The sequence below is a fragment of the Scomber japonicus genome, chromosome 12, assembly GCF_027409825.1.
Source record: "Scomber japonicus isolate fScoJap1 chromosome 12, fScoJap1.pri, whole genome shotgun sequence".
In the NCBI taxonomy this organism is placed as follows: Eukaryota; Metazoa; Chordata; class Actinopteri; order Scombriformes; family Scombridae; genus Scomber; species Scomber japonicus.
Window position 1 is genome coordinate 32680494 of NC_070589.1, and position 21906 is coordinate 32702399.

The following is a 21906-nucleotide window of genomic DNA, read 5'->3' on the forward strand; positions in this document are numbered from 1 at the left end:
GGAAAGAAAGAAGGAGGGTGGGAGGAAAGTTGAACAGAAGGAAGTGATGAAGGGAGGAAGGAAGGAAGGAAGGAAGGAAGGAAGGAGGAAGCTCTAATAGAAACTAATAATGAGCCAGGTAATGAACAGTATGTCAGGGTCTCTCATTATTTCATATTTTTAACCCCTCGATGTTTCCTCCTGCTGTTCAGACGGCCGTTTCCTTCACAGTGTGACCAACGACACGAACATCGGAGCGGAGGCGGGACTTACGTTCTGCTTCCCCACGATGTTGTCGAAGGGAAGCTCGGGGCTCCATGACGCCTCGTTGAAGGTGGTGCTGCTGGCCCGCCGGTCCGCCGAGCTGGCCGCCTCCTTCATGATGTCCTCGGGCAGCGTGAGCAGACTCTCCTCCGGCTGCTTGATCAGGTACGTCTTGATGTTGTGGCGCCGCAGGAAGTCGTTGCGGTCCTTGCCGTGGCCCTCCTCCACCTCGTAGTCGCCGTTCAGGCAGTCCAGCGCCGCTTTGGAGATGTGGATCCGCCTGGTAGGGAGAAAGAAGATGGAGAGAGAGAGAGAGAGAGAGAGAGAGAGAGAGAGAGAGAGAGAGAAAGAGAGAGAGAGAGAGAGAGGGGAACAAATGAGAACTGAAATGTTTATAGTGTTTTTATTCTATTTGTCTTTTTGTCTTTTAAACTCTCCTGTTGTCCTCAAGGAAGAAGGAAGGAAGGAAGGAAGGATGGAAGGAAAGGAAGGAAAGGAAGGATGGAAGGATGGAAGAAGGAAAGAAAGAAGGAAGGGAGGAAGGGAGGAAGGAAGGAAGGAAGGAAGGAAGGAAGGAAGGAAGGAGGAAGGAAGGAAGGAAGGAAGGAAGGAAGGAAGGAAGGACAACAGGAGGGTTAAAAGATACCCAGCACTAGTTAGAATCTAATAAAGTCTAAACAACTCTCCTCCTCCCTTCCTCCCTCCTTTCCTCCCTTCCTCCCTTCCTCCCTCCCTTCCTCCTCCCTCCCTTCCTCCCCTCCCTCCTTTCCTTCCTCCCTTCCTCCATACTTTCCTTCCTTCCTCCCTACCTTCCTCCCTCCTTTCCTCTCTTCCTCCCTTCCTCCCTCCCTCCCTTCCTCCCTCCTTTCCTTCCTTTCTTCCTCCCTCCCTTCCTCCCTCCTTTCCTTCCTTCCTCCCTCCCTTCCTTCCTCCTCCCTCCCTTCCTCCCTCCTTTCCTTCCTTCCTCCCTCCCTTCCTTCCTCCTCCCTCCCCTTCCTCCCTCCCTTCCTCCCTCCTTTCCTCCCTTCCTTCCTCCCTCCCTTCCTTCCTCCTCCCTCCCTTCCTCCCTCCCTTCCTCTCTCCTTTCCTCCCTTCCTCTCTTCCTCCCTCCTTTCCTTCCTTTCTTCCTCCCTCCCTTCCTCCCTCCTTTCCTTCCTCCCTCCCTTCCTCCCTCCTTTCCTCCCCTTCCTCCCTTCCTCCCTCCCATTCCTCCTCCCTCCCTTCCTCCCTCCCTCCTTTCCTTCCTCCCTTCCTCCATACTTTCCTTCCTTCCTCCCTACCTTCCTCCCTCCTTTCCTCCCTTCCTCTCTTCCTCCCTTCCTCCCTCCCTCCCTTCCTCCCTTCCTCCCTCCTTTCCTTCCTTCCTCCCTCCCTTCCTTCCTCCTCCCTCCCTTCCTCCCTCCTTTCCTTCCTTCCTCCCTCCCTCCCTTCCTCCCTCCCTTCTTCCCTTCCTTTCCTTCCTCCCTCCCTCCCTCCTTTCCTTCCTCCCTTCCTCCATACCTTCCTCCCTCCTTCCTCCCCTCCCTCCCTTCCTCCCTCCTTTCCTTCCTTCCTTCCTCCCTCCCTCCCTTCCTTTCTTCCTCCCTCCCTTCCTTCCTCCCTTCCTTCCTCCCTCCTTTCCTCCCTTCCTGTCTTCCTCCCTCCTTTCCTCCCTTCCTCTCTTCCTCCCTCCCTTCCTCCCTCCCTCTCTTCCTCCCTCCCTTCCTTCCTTCCTCCCTTCTTCCCTTCCTCCCTTCCTTCCTTGACTCTTGGACTCTTTGGGTGTACTGACCCAGGGATTCCTCCAGACTCCAGCTTGTTAGCGATGTCGACGTCCCAGGACCAAACGTCGAACTGCCACTTCCTGAGTCCCAACACGCCACACAGCACCGAGCCCGAGTGGATCCCAATACGCATGTCGATGTCGTGTTTCGTACGTGATCTTACATATCTGAAGGAAGAGAGGAAGAAAGAAAGAAAGAGAGGAAGAAAGAGAGGAAGGAAGAAAGAAAGAAAGGAAGGAAGGAAGAGGACAAGATGTGTTAAAGTTGGAAACATACTTTAATACATTGGAGCTGTTTTATTTCTTCTCTATTATAAAAAAAAAGGATCATTTGACAAGTAGAGCTGAGGAAGAAGGAAGGGAAGGAAGGAAAGAAGGAAGGAAGGAAGGAAAGAAGCAATGATGGACAGAAGGAAATAAGGAAGGAAGGAAGGATTGATGGACAAAAGGAAATAAGGAAGGAAGGAAGGACGGAATGATGGACAGAAGGAAAGAAGGAAAGAAAGAAGGATTGATGGACAGAAGGAAAGAAGGAAGGAAGGAAGGACAAATGGAATGAAGGAAGGAAGGAAGGGAAGGAAAGAAGGAAGGAAGGACAGAAGGAAAGAAGGAAGGAAGGAAGGAAGGACAGAAGGACAGAAGGAAGGAAGCAAGGAAGGACAGATGGAAGGAAGAAAAAAGGAATGAAGGAAGGACAGGTGGAAGGAAGGAAGGAAGGAAGGAAGGAAGGAAGGAAGGAAAGAAGGAAGGGAGGACAGATGGAAAGGAGGAAGGAATAAAAGAGGGAAGGAAGGACAGAAGGAAAGAAGGAAGGAAGGAAGGAAGAACAGAAGGAAGAACAGAAGGAAGGAAGGATGGAAGGAAGGACAGAATGAAGGAAGAACAGAAGGAAGGAAGAACAGAAGGAAGGAAGGAAGAAGAAAGAACAGAAGGAAGAACAGAAGGAAGGAAGAACAGAAGGAAGGACAGAAGGAAGGAAGGACAGAAGGAAGGAAGAACAGAAGGAAGGAAGGAAGGAAGGACAGAAGGAAGGAAGGAAGGAAGGAAGGAAGGAAGGAAGGAAGGAAGGAAGGAAGAACAGAAGGAAGGAAGGAAGACCAGAAGGCAGGAAGGATGGAAGGAAGGACAGAAGGAAGGAAGAACAGAAGGAAGGAAGAACAGAAGGAAGGAAGGACAGAAGGAAGGAAGAACAGAAGGAAGGAAGGAAGGAATGAAAGAGGGAAGAAGCAAGGAAGGAAGGAACACTGGATAACAGTTTGTAATATAATGAATCTTTAAATTGATAACAGTAATAATGGCTGTCGGTGGAAATAAAGATTTATTCATGTTTATTATATCTATTAAAGTTCTGTGCTCTTCACTTTAAGGGCAAATGTTCAGAGGGGGGGGGCTGAGGAGGGGGGATAAGGGGGTGGGGGGGTGGGGGGGGGTGGGGGGGGTGTTTACTGTGTCTGTGTGAAAAACAGAAGAAATAGGACAGAAGGAAGAACAGCAGGAAGGAAAGAAGGACAGAGATGGAAGGAAGGGAGATATGAGGGACAGAAGGATGGAAGGAAGGACAGAAGGAAGGAAGGAAGGAAGGAAGGATGGAGGGAGGAAGGGAGGAAGGGAGGAAGGACAGAAGGAAGGAAGGAAGGACAGATGGAAGGAAGGAAAGACAGATGGAATGAAGGAAGGAAGGAAGAACAGAAGGAAGGAAGGAAGGAAAAAAGGAAAGAAAGAAGGAAGGAAGGAAGAGAAGGAAGGACAGAAGGGAGGAAGGGAGGAATGATGGACAGAAGGGGTGGTGCGGGGGGGGGTTGAGGAGCTTGGGGGGGGGTGAGGAGGATGGGGTGAGTGGGGGGGGATGTTTACTGTGTCTGTGAGCACTAATAAACATGAAACTGAGCTTTGGTGCAACAGAACAGAGATAACTCCAAACTAACATTATTCAGAAATCCAACAGGAAATGAAACAAAACAAAAACACGAGCACGGGCACGGGCACGGGCAAGGGCACGGGCACGGGCACGGGCACGGGCACGAGCACAAGCACGAGCACGGGCACGGGCACGAGCACGAGCACGAGCACGGGCACGAGCACGGGCACGGGCACGAGCACGGGCACGAGCACGGGCACGAGCACGGGCACGGGCACGGGCACGGCACGAGCACGGGCACGAGCACGGGCACGAGCACGGGCACGAGCAACGAGCACGGGCACGAGCACGGGCACGAGCACGGGCACGAGCACGGGCAAGGGCACGGGCACGGGCACGGGCACGGGCACGAGCACAAGCACGAGCACGGGCACGGGCACGAGCACGAGCACGAGCACGGGCACGAGCACGGGCACGGGCACGAGCACGGGCACGAGCACGGGCACGAGGCCACGGGCACGGGCACGGGCACGGGCACGAGCACGGGCACGAGCACGGGCACGAGCACGGGGCACGAGCACGAGCACGGGCACGAGCACGGGCAACGGGCGTGAGCATCACACGCTCCTCCTTCCTTCGTTCTTTCCATCTGTCTTTCCCTCCTTCCTTCTGTCCCTCCTTCCTTCCTTTCCTTTTTCCTTCCTTCCTTCCCTCTTTCATTCCTTCCTTCCTTCCTTCTTTCCATCATTTCCTTTCTTCCAACTGTCCTTCTTTCCTTCCTTCCTTCTTTCCTTCATTCCTTCCTTCCTTCCGTCTTTCATTCCTTCCTTCCATCTGTCCTTCCCTCCTTCCTTCTATCTGTCCTTCCTTCCTTCTTTCCTTTTTCCTTCCTTCCATCTGTCATTCCTTCCTTCCTTCCTCCCATCTGTCCCTCCTTCCTTCTTTCCTTCCTTCCATCTGTCCTTCCTTCCTTCCTTCCTTCTGTCTTTCCATCATTCCATCATTCCTTCCTTCCTTCCCTCTTTCATTCATTCCTTCCTTCCATCTGTCCCTCCTTCCTTCTTTCCTTTTTTCCTTACATCCTTTCTTCCATCTGTCCTTCCTTCCTTCTTTCCTTTTTTTCTTCCTTCCTTTCTTCCAACTGTCCCTCTTTCCTTCATTCCTTCTGTCCTTCCTTCGTTCCTTCCTTCTGTCCTTCCTTCCATCTGTCCTTCCTTCTTTCCTTCCTTCCTTCCTTCCTTCTGTCCTTCCTTCCATTTGTCCTTCATTCCTTCCTTCCTTTTTTCCATCTGTCTTTCCCTCCTTCCTTCTATCTGTCCCTCCTTCCTTCTTTCCTTTTTTCCTTCCTTCCATCTGTCCTTCCTTCCTTCCTTCCTTCTGTCTTTCCATCATTCCATCATTCCTTCCTTCCTTCCCTCCCTCTTTCATTCATTCCTTCCGTCCATCTGTCCCTCCTTCCTTCTTTCCTTTTTTCTTCCTTCCTTTCTTCCAACTGTCCCTCTTTCCTTCATTCCTTCCGTCCTTCCTTCTGTCCTTCCTTCGTTCCTTCCTTCTGTCCATCCTTCCATCTGTCCTTCCTTCCTTCTGTCCTTCCTTCCATCTGTCCTTCCTTCATTCCTTCCTTTCTTCCATCCGTCCTCACACGCTCCGTAATAAATGTGTGTCTCATTTCATACTTCATATTATTCCCAAACACAAAGAGCGTGAGATAAAAGCGAGTGAAGAGCAGACGGCTCCGTCACGGCCGCCGCTGCCTCACGGACTCATTTCACGCTTCATAACAAGCGCTGATGAATGTGAGGTGAAAGGCATGCTGGGAGTTTTGTGACAGGTGTTGCCGAGCGACACCCGAGGCTGTAAACTAAAACTCAAGTTAGTCATGATGATGATGATTCCATTTCTCCTTCCTTCCATCTGTTCTTCCTTCCTTCCTTCTGTCCTTCCTTCCTTCTTTCCATCTGCCCTTCCTTCCTTCCTTCCTTCCTTCTTTCCTTTTTTTATTCCTTCCTTCCTTCCTTCCTTCTGTCCTTCCTTCCTCCCTTCCCTCTTTCATTCCTTCCTTCCTTCCATCTGTCCCTCCTTCCTTTTTTCCTTTTTTCCTTCCTTCCTTCCTTCTGTCCTTCCTTCCTTCCCTCTTTCATTCCTTCCTTCCTTCCATCTGTCCCTCCTTCCTTCATTCCTTTTTTCCTTCCTTCTTTCCTTCTGTCCATCATTCCTTCCTTCCTTCCTTCCATCTGTTCTTCCTTCCTTCCTTCCTTCTTTCCATCTGTCTTTCCTTCTTTCCTTCCCTCTTTCATTCCTTCCTTCCTTCCTTCCTTCCATCTGTCCCTCCTTCCTTCTTTCCATCTGTCCTTCCTTCTGTCCTTCCTTTCTTCCTTCCTTCCTTCCCTCTTTCATTCCTTCCTTCCTTCCCTCTTTCATTCCTTCCTTCCTTCCTCCTGTCCTTCCTTCCTCCTAGGTGCTCGGCTGTCCGTCGGTTCATGTCTCGCCCCGAGGACTCGTGGACATGTGGCCGATCTGCTCTCCCAGCTGAGCCTCGGCCCCCCCGCTGATGACCGAGCCACTACACTGAACAACGCTGAGCTTAATAGATGCAATTATCTCTCTCTCTCTCTCTCCTGCAAACACAACTATCATCATCATCATCATCATCAAAGGAATAAAAAATGAGATATATATACGAGAGATATATAATAAAATAAAAGTACATGAGCAGTTATTAAATGCAGGTTTATTAAATGTGCACAAAGACAAGAACTAGAAGTAGCCTGCATGTTAAACAGGAGAAAATAGAGACTCATGTAATAATGATGATGATTATGATGATGATGATGATGATGATGATGATGATGTCTGTTCAGGCTCTGCAGGTTTCAAGTAGAAGAAGAAAACCTTCCTTCTATCCTTTTTTCCTTCCTTCCTTCCTTCCTTCTTTCCTTCCTTCCGTCCTTCCATCTGTCCTTCCTTCCCTCTTTCATTCCTTCCTTCCTTCCATCTGTCCCTCCTTACTTCTTTCCTTTTTTCCTTCTTTCTTTCCTTCTTTCCTTCCTTCCATCTGTCCCTCCTTCCTTCTTTCCTTTTTTCCTTCTTTCCTTCCTTCCTTCCTTCCTTCCATCTGTCCTTCCTTCCCTCTTTCATTCCTTCCTTTCTTCCATCTGTCCCTCCTACCTTCTTTCCTTTTTTCCTTCCTTCCCTCTTTCATTCCTTCCTTTCTTCCATCTGTCCCTCCTTCCTTCTATCCTTTTTTCCTTCCTTCCTTCCTTCCTTCTTTCCTTCCTTCCGTCCTTCCATCTGTCCTTCCTTCCCTCTTTCATTCCTTCCTTCCTTCCATCTGTCCCTCCTTACTTCTTTCCTTTTTTCCTTCTTTCTTTCCTTCTTTCCTTCCTTCCATCTGTCCCTCCTTCCTTCTTTCCTTTTTTCCTTCTTTCCTTCCTTCCTTCCTTCCTTCCATCTGTCCTTCCTTCCCTCTTTCATTCCTTCCTTTCTTCCATCTGTCCCTCCTACCTTCTTTCCTTTTTTCCTTCCTTCCCTCTTTCATTCCTTCCTTTCTTCCATCTGTCCCTCCTTCCTTCTTTCCTTTTTTCCTTCCTTCCTTCCTTCTGTCCTTCCTTTCTTCCTTCCCTCTTTCCTTCCTTCTGTCCTTCCTTCTTTCCATACTTTCCGTGTACATATAAGTACACAAGCAATAAAATGAGTATGAGGGACTCAGCGATGATGCAATCTCGACTCAGGAGACTCTCCATGTATGAATAGAAGTGTTAACCAGGAGAAAATAGAGAATCATGTAATGATGATGATGATGATGATGATGATGATGATGTCTCTTCAGGCTCTGCAGGTTTGAAGTAGAAGAAAAAACCCTGATATTTGCACATCTGTGATCGCTGACCTGACATGTTGCATAACCTAAACTTCAATTATTATCTTTAATAATAATAATAAATGTATAAATCCTGCTCTTTTCATCTTATTCTCTTCCATTTAGATCCTCCCTTTCCCTTCCATCCTTCCTCCCTTCCTTCGATCTTCCCTTCCATCCTTCCATCTGTCTTCCTTCCTTCCTTCCTTCCTTCCATCTTTCCTTACCATCATCTCTCCTCTTCCTTCCATCTGTCCTTTCTCCCTTGCTTCCTTCAATCTCTCCTTCCTTCCTTCCTTCCTTCCTTCCATCTTTCCTTACCATCATCTCTCCTCTTCCTTCCATCTGTCCTTCCTCCCTTGCTTCCTTCAATATCTGTCTTCCCTTCCATCTTTTCTTCCTGTCTTCCCTTCCTTCCATCTTTCCTTACCATCTTCTCTCCTCTTCCTTCCTTCCTTCCTCCCTTCCTTCCATCTTCTCTTCCTTCCTTCCATCTGTCTTCCTTCCTTCATAAGATCACATTGGGCTGTATGTGGCTCTTGAATGAAGATGAGTTTGACACCTCTGATATAGAGTATTACATAGGACTGAATTATTTTGCATATGTTTGGCTATTATGCACCACATCTCATCATCTGATTATTAGAAAAAAATGAAATATTACACCTTTAATTTGGTCAATTATTCCTTCATTAGTCCCAAAGAGGGGAAATGTACAGCATTGCAGCAAGTGGATAAAAATATAAGTACACAAGCAATAAAATAAGTATCAGGGACTCAGTGATGATGCATTACTGGAAGGAAATGAGGAAGGAAGGTAGGAAAGAAGGGAGGAAGGAAGAAGGAAGGGAGTAAGAAGGAAGGAAAGGAGAAAGGAAAGAGGGAGGGAGGAAGGGAGGGAGGGAGGGAAGAAGAAGGAAAGAAATGAGGAAGAGAGGGAGGAAGGAAGGGAGGAAGGAAGAAGGAAGGGAGGAAGAAGGAAGGAAGGGAGGAAGAAGGAAGAAAAGGAAGGAAATGAGGAAGGGAGGGAGGAAAGAAGGGAGGAAGGAAGAAGGAAGGGAGTAAGTAGGAAGGAATGGAGGAAAAAGGAAGAAAAGGAAGGAAGGGAGGAAGGGAGGGAGGGAGGGAAGAAGAAGGAAGGAAATGAGGAAGGGAGGGAGGAAAGAAGGGAGGAAGGAAGAAGGAAGGGAGTAAGAAGGAAGGAATGGAGGAAAAAGGAAGAAAAGGAAGGAAATGAGGAAGGGACGGAGGAAAGAAGGGAGGAAGGAAGAAGGAAGGGAGTAAGTAGGAAGGAATGGAGGAAAAAGGAAGAAAAGGAAGGAAGGGAGGAAGGGAGGGAGGGAGGGAAGAAGAAGGAAGGAAATGAGGAAGGGAGGGAGGAAAGAAGGGAGGAAGGAAGAAGGAAGGGAGTAAGAAGGAAGGAATGGAGGAAAAAGGAAGAAAAGGAAGGAAATGAGGAAGGGACGGAGGAAAGAAGGGAGGAAGGAAGAAGGAAGGGAGTAAGAAGGAAGGAAGGGAGGAAGAAGGAAGAAAAGGAGGAAGGAAGGGATGAAGAAGGAAGGAAAGGAGTAAGTAAAGAGGGAGGGAGGAAGGGAAAAAGAAGGAAGGAAATGAGGAAGGAAGGGAGGAAGGAAGAAGGAAGGGAGGAAGAAGGAAGGAAGGGAGGAAGAAGGAAGGAAAGGATCAGCACACGAGCTGCATGAAAAATACAATCCTTTTTGTTTTTACTCTCAGGTTTGATTTTGTTTCTGGAAGTGGAATAAATTGTGTTCAGGTGAAGTTTGATTGAATCTGACAACACGGAGAAACTCTGCCTCTCGTATTATTACAACCTTTCTTCCTCTCTGTCTCCGACGTTAACAAGCTCAAATAATTAAATAAAAATATCCCTTCCACCTTCTCAGGTTAAATTAAGAAGTTCCTGGTGTGATTTATTACCAGAGTCTCTCACAGATTAAGACAACGTTTCTGGTAATTTGATTCAATTTTCCTCTCTCCACCATCTGCCTCAGTGTTTCCCTTCAGGCTGAGTCCACCTTAAAGGCCCAGTCCTCCTTAAGTGAACTGGCCAGATGCTAACTGCTAACATTATAGCATTATATATGTATTACAGCTGCAGGTTAAGCATGTTAAGTGTATAAACTGCATGCTAGATCCAGGCGGGGAGTTCCGGTCCTCTGAAATGAGGCCAACCAGGAAGTAACTTAGAGCTGCATTCTATCAAAAGGCCACCAGGGGGCGACCGTCTCTATACAAGTCAATGGAGAATTCACCAACTTCTCACTTGATTTCTAACCTCAGTAAACGTTTTCAAAATGTGTTTATGGTCTCAATCGCTAGTTTAAAGCCTTCTTCAATGCAGTATGATGTTCATTTGGGACATTTTGGCCTCCCTGATTTTATATGTGACGATAAAGCAGGGTATGCATTAGGGCGTGGCTACGTCCTGATTGACAGGTTGATTGACCAATGTCCTCCAGATCCAGCCCTCGCAACCATAGCAACCTCCCCGCTCCGCCCATGGGCCCGCCTCATGCCCATATAAGTAGAATCCGTGTTTTTATTTTTCCCAGCATGCACCTGAAATTTTCAAGATGGCGCTGCCTAGATTAGAAACTATTGGCTTCCGAGCAGCAGTCCACAAACCAATGGGTGACGTCACGGATGTTACGTCCATTTCTTTTATACAGTCTGTGGGTTGCAGACAACATTTCTAATAATTTCTAATTTTTTCTTAAGAGAATATAAATACTAAGAAAAATCACCATTGCACCATTAAAACATAAGACAATAGTAAAAATAAAGGTTTAAAATGTGAATACAGGATGTAGAATAAAAGCCTGCAGGTCTGAGATGAAACAAATGATGATTGAATCTATTGTTTCTATTATCCAGGGCTCCTCTCCTCTCCTCTCTCTCATATTCTGGAGAGTACATGATGGTAAACTGCAGCCAAAAACTGCTTCTGGCAAAAAGAAATGGACGATTCTTCAGCTTATCAGATATTTTCTTTAGCTTACTGGAGTAACAGTGCAGCAGTGTCTGTCTGTAACGCAGCTCGCCATGTTGACTTAATAATATACAGCACAGATCTCACAGCTTATCCATCACTAATCCCTCTTTTTCCTCTAAAAAAAAAAAAAAAAAATCAGTCCCCTCCTCCCTCAATGTCACGCTGAAAGTGATGCCACGGGGCCACGGGGGCCAAAACGCTGCAGCGACAAAGCAGATAATGGAAATGAAAAACGCCTCTGGCTTCAAAAAGCACAAACTGCAGCGTCTGTGAGCCGTTTCATGACTATCTGCAGATTGACTTCACGCCGTGATCGTTGGGAGACTATTTCTGCCTCGTAGCTCCTTTCCAACACCAGCTTAGATTACACACAAGTCGGTTATGTGCAATGATTCATGGGCTTTACACTGTTGTATCATTTAAAATATATATGATAGCATCAGCAGCATTATTCCTTCCTCCCTCCCAGTGATGCATGGGTGTGTGATATGGATGAAGGGAAAGAAGGAAGGGAGGAAGAAGGAAGGAAAGGAGGAAGGAAGGAGGGAGGGAGGAAGGGAGGGAGGGAAGAAGAAGAAAGAAGGAAGGAAAGGAGGGAGGAAGGAAGGGAGGAAGGAAGAAGGAAGGGAAGAAGAAGGAAGGAAAGGAGGAAGGAAGGAGGGAGGGAGGAAGGGAGGGAGGGAAGAAGAAGGAAGGAAATGAGGAAAGGAGGAAGAAGGAAGAAGGAAGGAAAGGAGGGAGGAAGGGAGGGAGGTAAGAAGAAGGAAGGAAATGAGGAAGGGAGGGAGGAAGGAAGGGAGGAAGGAAGAAGGAAGGGAAGAAGAAGGAAGGAAGGGAGGAAGAAGGAAGGAAAGGAGGGAAGAAGAAGAAGGAAGGAAATGAGGAAGGGAGGAAGAAGGGCTTTCATAGGCTTTACACTGTTGTATCATTTAAAATATATATGATAGCATCAGCAGCATTATTCCTTCTTCCCTCCCAGTGATGCATGGGTGTGTGATATGGATGAACACTGCATTATTTGTTACTGATATTCTGGAGGAAACACGACCACAGGGCAAATTCTTATAAATGCAAATATTCCCGAGCAGCTTGCTTTCAGATCTGCACCGAGCGCTGCAAGAGGACGGAGATAAAAAAGACTTAACAGCACTGCTATCCAACACCTCGAGGTAAAATAACAAACTTAACTTAAAGAAAAAGAAGCAAATGTAAGGAATACATTCTTATTATCACATGTTGAGCCAAAAGAGGAAAGCCAAAATAAAATTGAGAGAACTATATCTCGCTGCAGCTCGAGTTTTAACCAGAGCAAAGAGATCAGAGCACATTACTCCAGTTCTAAAGTCTTTACACTGGCTCCCAGTCAGCTCTAAAGTCTTTACACTGGCTCCCAGTCAGTTCTAAAGTCTTTACACTGGCTCCCAGTCAGTTCTAAAGTCTTTACACTGGCTCCCAGTCAGTTCTAAAGTCTTTACACTGGCTCCCAGTCAGTTCTAAAGTCTTTACACTGGCTCCCAGTCAGTTCTAAAGTCTTTACACTGGCTCCCAGTCAGTTCTAAAGTCTTTACACTGGCTCCCAGTCAGTTCTAAAGTCTTTACACTGGCTCCCAGTCAGTTCTAAAGTCTTTACACTGGCTCCCAGTCAGTTCTAAAGTCTTTACACTGGCTCCCAGTCAGTTCTAAAGTCTTTACACTGGTTCCCAGTCAGTTCTAAAGTCTTTACACTGGCTCCCAGTCAGCTATAGAATAGATTTTAAATATATAAAATGATGTCAACGATGCACGAATAAGCATCAAAAACAAACTGGATGTCCTAATTAGCATTCCAAATATTTTAAAACTTTACTTGGCTGGCTCCCAGTCAGCTATAGAATAGATTTTAAAGTTCTGCTACTGGTCTACAAATCACTGAATGGTTTAGGTCCAGAATACATGAATGACATGTTAGTAGAATATAAACCCAGTAGAGCTCTGAGATCTACTGACTCAGGTCAGATAGTAGAGCCCAGAGCTCTGAGATCTACTGACTCAGGTCAGATAGTTGAGCCCAGAGCTCTGAGATCTACTGACTCAGGTCAGATAGTTGAGCCCAGAGCTCTGAGATCTACTGACTGGGGTCAGATAGTTGAGCCCAGAGCTCTGAGATCTACTGACTCAGGTCAGATAGTTGAGCCCAGAGTTCAAACTAAACATGGTGAAGCAACTTTTACACAACTGGAACAAACTACCAGCAGAACTGAAATCATTTTTAAATCCAGGTTAAAAACACTTCTCTTCTCCTGTGCTTATGATTGAGCTCTTTTAAAGCACTTTACATTTTAATCTTTCATTTGCACTCTATGTCCTTTTAATGATTTTAAAGCAAATCATTATTTTATGCTGCAATCTTCCTTCCCTTCTTTCCTTCCTTCCTTCCTTCCTTCCTTTCTTCCTTCCTTCCTTCCTTCTGAATTATTTGGTACAAAGTTTTTATGGTTACACCACTTAGACATGATGAGTCAGGGGGGATGAATGGATGATATAAATGAGTACCTGATGGTTTTGATCATGCTGAGTCCCATCTCCACACAGCAGTGAGCGTGATCCTGTCTGGGTTCAGGTAGACCAGACACACAGTAGTAACAGTCTCCCAGGATCTTTATCCGGAGACAGTGGTGCTCCTGGAAAACACACACCAGTCAAACCAGTTAAATCACACACACACACACACACATACACACACACACACACACACACACACACACACACACACACACACGCACACACACACACACACACACATACACACACACACACACACACATATACATACACACACACACACAAGGAAGGACGAAGGAAAGAAGGAAGGCAGGAGGGAGGGAGGGAGGGAGGGAGGAAGGGAGGATGGAAGGGAGGAAGAAAGAGGGAAAGGAGGGAGGAAGGAAGGCAGGAAAGATGCAAGGAAGGAAGAAAGGAAGGAAGGGAAAAGGAAAGGATGGACAAAGGAAGGGAGGAAAGATGGAAGGAAGGCAGGAAGGAAGGAAGGAAGGAAGGGAGGGAAGGAAGGAGGGAAGGGAGAAAAGGAAAAAAGGAAAGGAAGGAAGGACGGAGGAAAGAAAGAAGATAGGAGGGAGAGAGGGAGGGACGAAAGATGGAAGGGAGGAAGAAAGAAGGAAAGGAAGGATGGAAGGGAGGAAGAAAGAAGGAAAGGAGGGAGGAAGGACGGGAGAAAGAAGGAAAGGAGGGAGGAAGGAAGGAAGGAAAGAAGGATGGAGGAAAGAAGGACGGGAGAAAGAAGGAAAGGAGGGAGGAAGGAAGGAAGGAAAGAAGGAAGGTAGGAGGGAGGGAGGAAGGAAAGAAAGAAGGAAGGAAAGATGGAAGGAAGGAAGGAAGGAAGGAAGGAAGGAAGGAAGGAAGGAAGGAAGGAAGAAGGAAGGAAGAAAGAAGAAAAGTAGGAAGAAAGAAGGAAAGGAGGGAGGAAGGGGAAGGTAGGACGGAGGAAAGAAGGAAGGGGGGAAAGTAGGGGGAGGAAATTAAGAGAAGGAAAGAAGGAGGGAAGGGAGGAAAGAAGGAAAGAAGGAAGGAAGGAAAGAAAGAGAGAAGGAGGGAGGAAGGACAGACAGAAGGAATGAAGGAGAGAAGGAAGGAAGGAAGGAAGGAACAGTCAAAACAGACGGGAGGACGACAGTAGGGGCCTGAATTAAATTAAAAAAAAAATATATATATCCGGGTTAAAAAACGTGAAGTAACTTACGTGTGCGAGACGGTCGAAGCGTGCAAAGAGTTCATTCAACATTCGCACCAGCTCCTGAGCCGACAGCGTCGTGGAGAGGTTTGTGAAGCCTTTAACATCTGCGAAAAGAATGCTGAATAAAATACGGAAATGTCAACTTTTGATATTCGGGTTGAAACCATCCTTTCAATACCAAGAACATTTAACCTTCCTTCCTTCCTTCCCTCCTTCTTTCCTCCTTTCCTTCCCTTCCTTCCTTCCTCCTTTCCTTATTTCCCTTCTTCCCTCCTTTCCTTCCTTCCTTCCTCCTTTCCTTATTTCCCTTCTTCCCTCCTTTCCTTCTTTCCTTTCTTCCTTCCTTTCTTCTTCCTTCCTTCCTTCCTTCCCTTCTTCCCTCCTTTCCTTCCTTCTTCCCTCCTTTCCTTCCTTCCTTCCTTCCTCCTTTCCTTCCTTCCTTCCTCCTTTCCTTTCTTCCTTCCTCCTTTCCTTTCTTCCTTCCTCTCTTCTTCCTTCCTTCCTTCCTTCCTCCTTTCCTTCCTTCCCTTATTCCCTCCTTTCCTTCCTTCCTTCCTCCTTTCCTTCCTTCCTTCCTTCATCTCCCTTTCTTCCTTCCCTCCTTCCTCCCTCCCTCCCTCCTTTCCTTCCTTCTTCCTTCTTCCTTCTTCCTCCCTTCCTTGACTCGAACACAACAGGAGGGTTAAACATAAAACAGACAACGTGCACCAGGAGATACAGACTCTTTAACCTTCCTTCCTTCCTTCCTTCCTTAGATCTAAGTTGAGCTGTTAGGGTAAATGTTCCATCCTTCTGTCCTTTCTTCCTTCCTTCATCTGTCCTTCCTTTCTTCCTTCCTTCATCTGTCCTTCCTTTCTTTCTTCCTTCATCTGTCCTTCCTTTCTTCCTTCCTTCCTCCCTTCCTTCCTTTCCTTCCCTTCTTCCCTCCTTTCCTTCCTCCCTCCCTCCCTTCCTTCCTTCCTTCCTTCCTTCCTTAGATCTAAGTTGAGCTGTTAGGGTAAATGTTCCCTCCTTCTGTCCTTTCTTCCTTCCTTCATCTATCCTTCCTTTCTTCCTTCCTTCATCTGTCCTTCCTTTCTTCCTTCCTTCATCTGTCCTTCCTTCCTTCCTTCCTCCCTCCTTCTTCCTCCCTTCTTCCTTTCCTTCCTTCTTCCTCCTTTCCTTCCCTTCTTCCCTCCTTTCCTTCCTACCTTCCATCCTTCCTCCCTCCTTCCTTTCCTTCCTTCTTCCTCTCTTCCTTCCCTTCCTCCCTCCTTTCCTTCCTTCTTCCCTCCTTTCCTTCCTTCCTTCCTCCTTTCCTTCCTTCCTTCCTCCTTTCCTTTCTTCCTTCCTCTCTTCTTCCTTCCTTCCTTCCTCCTTTCCTTCCTTCCCTTCTTCCCTCCTTTCCTTCCTTCCTTCCTCCTTTCCTTCCTTCCTTCATCTCCCTTTCTTCCTTCCCTCCTTCCTCCCTCCCTCCCTCCCTCCTTTCCTTCCTTCTTCCCTTCTTTCCTTCCTACCTTCCTTCCTTCCTTCCTTCCTTAGATCTAAGTTGAGCTGTTAGGGTAAATGTTCCCTCCTTCTGTCCTTTCTTCCTTCCTTCATCTGTCTTTCCTTTCTTCCTTCCTTCATCTGTCCTTCCTTTCTTTCTTCCTTCATCTGTCCTTCCTCCCTTCCTTCCTCCCTCCTTCCTTTCCTTCCTTTCCTTCCTTCTTCCTCCTTTCCTTCCCTTCTTCCCTCCTTTCCTTCCTTCTTCCCTCCTTTCCTTCCTACCTTCCATCCTTCCTCCCTCCCTCCTTTCCTTCCTTCTTCCCTCCTTTCCTTCCTTCCTCCCTCCTTTCCTTCCTTCTTCCCTCCTTTCCTTCCTTCCTTCCTTCCTTCCTTCCTTTCTTACTTTAAGTGCAAATGACATAACTAGTAAGGTCTGTTTAAGGGTTAAACATAAAACAGGCAGGAGTGGAAAATTCATTTATCTCATTTGAACCCAAGTAAAACATTTCCACACATATATTTCAGTTGTATCTCCACCAGGATACGGTATTATACATTTTCTTCTAAACACATTAAATAGGTCATAAATGTATTTCTAAAAAAGGTGTAAAAAGCATTTCAACCATTTAGATTTGAATTGTGGAGCTAGGCTTCACAAACTGTGTTTCAAGATTTCTGTGTTCAGGATTTAGTGATTAGCATAAACCCGCCCCTGCTGCTGTAGAGGTAGAAATACATTCAGCACACACTACTACTACTACAGTCTGCAGTTAGCCAGTTAGCTGAGTTAGCCACTGAGCTAGCAGCCGAGTTAGCTGCCAAGCTAGCAGCCGAGTTAGCCGCCGAGCTAGTAGCCGAGTTAGCAGCCGAGTTAGCCGTTGAGCTAGCAGCTGAGTTAGCCGCTGAGCTAGCCGCCGAACTAGCAGCTGAGTTAGCAGCCGAGTTAAAGCTCTCAGACGTAGCGTCCATGTTTCTGGTTGAGGTGGTGACTTTGATTGACAGGTGACACTTGGTAGGGGGCGGGGCTTCAGCGGATGAGTTTTACACAACTTTGAAGCCTAATTTCATATATTTGGCGATTTTTTTTAATCATTCAAATTTGGCAGGGTGGTTAACAACACACTTTTCTGTGGTATGTCAAACTCAGAACACATATTTATTCTAACTTTACACGGACTTTAATGTTTTATTTGATCAATAGAAGTGTTTTCCTTGATCATTAATACCACACATTTAATCGTTTTTATCAAAGTATAGCTCTACCAACAAGCTTCAATTCTACCAAACCAGCTCAATTTTTCAACTAATTAGAAAGATGACAAGGACCACTTTAACTAATCATGCTCCTAACAGGGTATTAATTAAAGAGTCTGTCTCTCCTGGTGCATGTTGCCTGTTTAAGGGTTAAAAAAAACATTTAAAATATAAAGCAGTGCACAAGCATTTAAACTGCTAATGGATTGTATGTGTGATGTGTTGCTTTCTCTGCACAAACTGGCACCAAACATCTGTGAAAATGAAGAGTCTTAATTAGTTGGTGACGATATTAATTCCAATTTATTCCAATATATTTAAAGCGGCCCTCAGAGACCAACAATTAGAAACACATCCGCAGGCCTCTTGACACATTACGAGACTCCGTTTGATAAAGTTCAAGCTCTACTGTGACTGAAATCGAACCTGAAACATTAACAATACCCAGATTAGATTTCCTTGAAACCAGGCTTGGATGTTAAAGGGGAGATTTTAGATTTTATTGGACGTTTATTGGACAGCGAATGGCCGATTGAGTCTGAAATGTAGATTACATCATGCTATGTTGAGGCTTTGGTGAGAAGGAAGTAGAGATTAGATTAAAGGCTGGAATTAGGATTTAGTTGGGTTTTAACTAGGGCTGTCGATTAGATTAATGCAATCCATAACGCGTTAATTTTTTAAAATCGCATTTTAATGTTGCAAGCCTTTTTGTCCCTTCTCCTCCCCCGTAGACGGCTCCTCTAGCTGTAGCGCTATGCTTTGAAGTGGCCTCCTGCAGTAAACCTACCGCGCTGATGGAAAGTAAGAGAGCTACTGGACTTTTGAACGGCTTGTTTAACTTTAAAACACTTCCAGACGCTTCAGTTGACAAGTCAAAAGTAAAATGCAACCTGTGTCAAACGGAGTTTAACTACCACCGGAGTACGTGGAGTTTGAGTTAGCACCTCCACGCTAAACACCCAGGTGCAGCCAAGCGAGCCTCAGCTCCACCAAAGGACCATTTTGGAGTGTGGGAGTCGCAGCAGAGCCGTGATTGATTCCCAGTTAAGACACTCTGGTAAGAAATGCTTTACATTATGGGCTTAAAACTGCCTTCAAATGGAAAATAACAGGATTTTAAACATGCCATTCAAAACGCCATTAATCGCGATTAACTATGGAAATTCTGCGATTAATCTCGATTAAAAAAATTAATCGTTTGACAGCCCTAGTTTTAACATATGTGGGAAATGTTGAAACCTCCACATGATTCAGAGATAAACCGTCTCATAATAGATGTCTTAGTTTGGCAAAAGCAGCAAAAAGCACAGTGAAATAAAGATGATTACTGAAGGCTGCAGGCTGAGCAGATTAGACCTCTTCATGTTTGTTTTAGTCGTTATAATGTCGGATTGACACAATGCAACAAAAAGTGAGAAAACCCAAAAATACAGAACAATAAAAGCGATCTGCAATAAGAGGCATGACGTATATCTGCTTTTAAATCAGTTAAAGCAGAAGTTGGAGCATCAACACTCCTGCAACTCTCTTACAGTATAAAGAACAGTGTGTTTTGGCTCATTAGTGGTTTATTCAGATATTCTACATCCTTCAACAATCATCCATAAATCTCATGTTTGGAGTCAAACCAACAATAAACTGGTCTACTAATAATTATTGTGTGTGTAACAAAGTCTGATAAATATTTAAATTCTTCTGTTATAAATCTTTGTTATTGCACTGGGTGACGCCTTGCTTCATTACGAAGAGTTTGGTCACGTATTACGTTATCGGCTATTATTGTGTTATCGGGTTTTATTACGTTATCAGCTATTATTGTGTTTGTTTGCTTCATTACGAAGACGATATTAGTCATTATTGTGTTATCGGGTTTTATTACGTTATTGGCTTTATTACATTTAAAATATGCAAAATTATTAAATTATCGGTCGTTATTACGTTATTGGCTTTATTACATTTGAAATGGTCAAATTTATTATGTTATTGGTTCTATTACGTTACATTTTTAAATTATTACATTATTGGTTGTTATTACGTAATCAGCCGTTATTACATTATTGGCGACTTATTATGTTATTGGCATGTTTTTACGTCATTGGTTTTACTACATTACATTTTAAATTATTACGCAATCGGTTTTTATTACATTACCGTCTTTATTACAACTGGCAAAATTGTCCATAATGATGTTATTGGCAAATTATTACATTATCATCTTTAATTCATTAAAATACGGGCAAAGTTATTACGTAATCAGCCGTTATTACATTACTGGCTTTATTACATTTGTAATGGGCAAAATTATTATGTTATCAGTTTTATTACATTACATTTTAATTTATTATGTTATTGGTCATTATTACGTTATTGGCCATTATTACGTAATCAGTTTTTATAACGTTATCGTCTTTATTACATTAAACAACTGGCGAAATTATTATGTTATTGGTCATTATTTCGTTATTGACCATTATTACGTAATCAGTTTTTATTACGTTATCTTCTTTATTACATTAAACAACTGGCGAAATTATTATGTTATCGGTCATTATTACGTTATTGGCCATTATTACGTAATCAGTTTTTATAAAGTTATCGTCTTTATTACATTAAACAACTGGCGAAATTATTATGTTATTGGTCATTATTACGTTATTGACCATTATTACGTAATCAGTTTTTATTACGTTATCGTCTTTATTACATTAAACAACTGGCGAAAATCGGCCATAATGGAGTTATTGGTTTTTGTTACATTTGAAATGGTCAAACTTACTATAGTATTGACTTTATTACATTACATTTTTAAATTATTACATTATTGGTTGTTATTACGTAATCAGCCGTTATTACATTATTGGCGACTTATTATGTTATTGGCATGTTTTTACGTCATTGGCTTTATTACATTACATTTTAAATTATTACGCAATCGTTTTTTATTACGTTACCGTCTTTATTACATTACATTTTAAATTATTACGCAATCGGTTTTTATTACGTTACCGTCTTTATTACATTAAACAACTGGCAAAATTGTCCATAATAATGTTATTGGCAAATTATTACATTATCATCTTTAATTCATTAAAATACGGGCAAAGTTATTACGTTATCGGCCATTATTACGTAATCAGCCGTTATTACATTACTGGCTTTATGACATTTGTAATGGGCAAAATTATTATCTTATCAGTTTTATTACATTACATTTTAATTTATTATGTTATCTGTCATTATTACGTAATCAGTTTTTATTACGTTATCGTCTTTATTACATTAAACAATGTTATCGGCCATCATGGAGTTGTTGGTTTTTATTACATTTGAAATGGTCAAAATGATTACATTATCGGCCGTTAGTACATTATTAGCAAGTTATTACGTTATTGGCTTTATTACATTACATTTTAAATTATTACATTATTGATCGTTATTACATTATCGTCAAAATGGAGTTATTGGTTTTTATTGCATTTGAAATGGGCATTGAAATTATCGGTCGTTATTATGTATTCAGCAGTTTTTACGTAATTGGCTTTATTACATTACATTTTAAATGATTACGTTATTGGTCGTTATTACGTAATCAGTCATTTTTACATTTTTGGAAAGTTATTACATTATCATTTTTACTTCATTACAATACGAGCAAAATTATTACGTTATTGGTTTTTATTACGTTATAAACGGACAAAATGATTACATTATCGTCGTTATTACGTAATCAGACGTTATTATGTTATTGGCTTTATTACATTACATTTTTAAATTATAACGTTATTGGCAAATTATTACATTATCATCTTTACTTCATTAAAATACGGGCAAAATTATTGCGTAATCAGACGTTATTACATTACTGGCTTTATTACATTTGAAATGGGCAAACTATTTACGTCATTGGCTTTATTACATTACATTTTAAATTATTACGTTATCGGTCTTAATATTGGCTGCTACAGGTGTCATCGTAATTTTGACGACTTCGTAAATGTTTCTAAGTAAACTGTTAAACTTTACAGAGTAGATTCAGACAAGAGGAATCAACCCTCAGTTGGTTTGACTGTACATATGAGAGTTGTTTTATGATTATCAGCCTTTAAGTTACAGCAGAGAGAAAAGTCCAGCCTCACCTGACATTCTCGTAGCGGTGGATGTAAATTCTGTGGAACTGATGCTGGAGGTGTTCGTCCTCTACATTTGTCATGTCGTTGATCATTTCCAAAACTACAAAACGTGGCAGGACTGATAATACCAGTCTCTCCTGCAGGGGAAGAAGAGAAATGAATCGTATTAGAGATCAGGAACAAACAAAAAACAGATCTTATTCAGTCATGTTTTCTCTGTTTGCATTGAAAAATCAACCAATTTGATCTCATGTGGGCCGGATCATTAAAAAGATGGAGGGGAAAGAAGGTAGAAAGGAAGGAAATAAGAAGGGAAGGAAGGAAAGAGAGGCAAAGGGAAGGAGGGAAGAAAGGTAGGAAGGACAGATGGGAGGAAGGACAGAAGGAAGAAATGGAGGAAGGAAGAAAGAAAGAAAGGATAAAAGGAAGTAGGAAGGACAGAAGGAAGGAAGGAAGAAAGAAAGGATCAAAGGAAGCAGGAAGGACAGATGGAAGGAAGGACAGTAGGAAGAAAGGGAAGAAGGACAGATGAGAGGAAGGACAGAAGGAAGAAAGAAAAGGAGGAAGGACAGAAGGAAAGAAAGGGA

General features: G+C 43.9%; 1 protein-coding gene across 1 annotated transcript; it reads right to left on the reverse strand.

Annotated features, from left to right (window-relative positions):
* Positions 1–204: 204 nt before the first annotated feature.
* On the reverse strand, positions 205–21399 carry adcy8 (adenylate cyclase 8 (brain)). The gene is made up of 5 exons (XM_053330862.1): positions 21326–21399; positions 14472–14583; positions 13268–13395; positions 2015–2173; positions 205–523 (listed from the first exon to the last, which is right to left on the reverse strand). Exons 1-5 carry the CDS (start codon positions 21397–21399, stop codon positions 205–207), a joined length of 792 nt encoding a protein of 263 aa, XP_053186837.1.
* Positions 21400–21906: the final 507 nt, after the last annotated feature.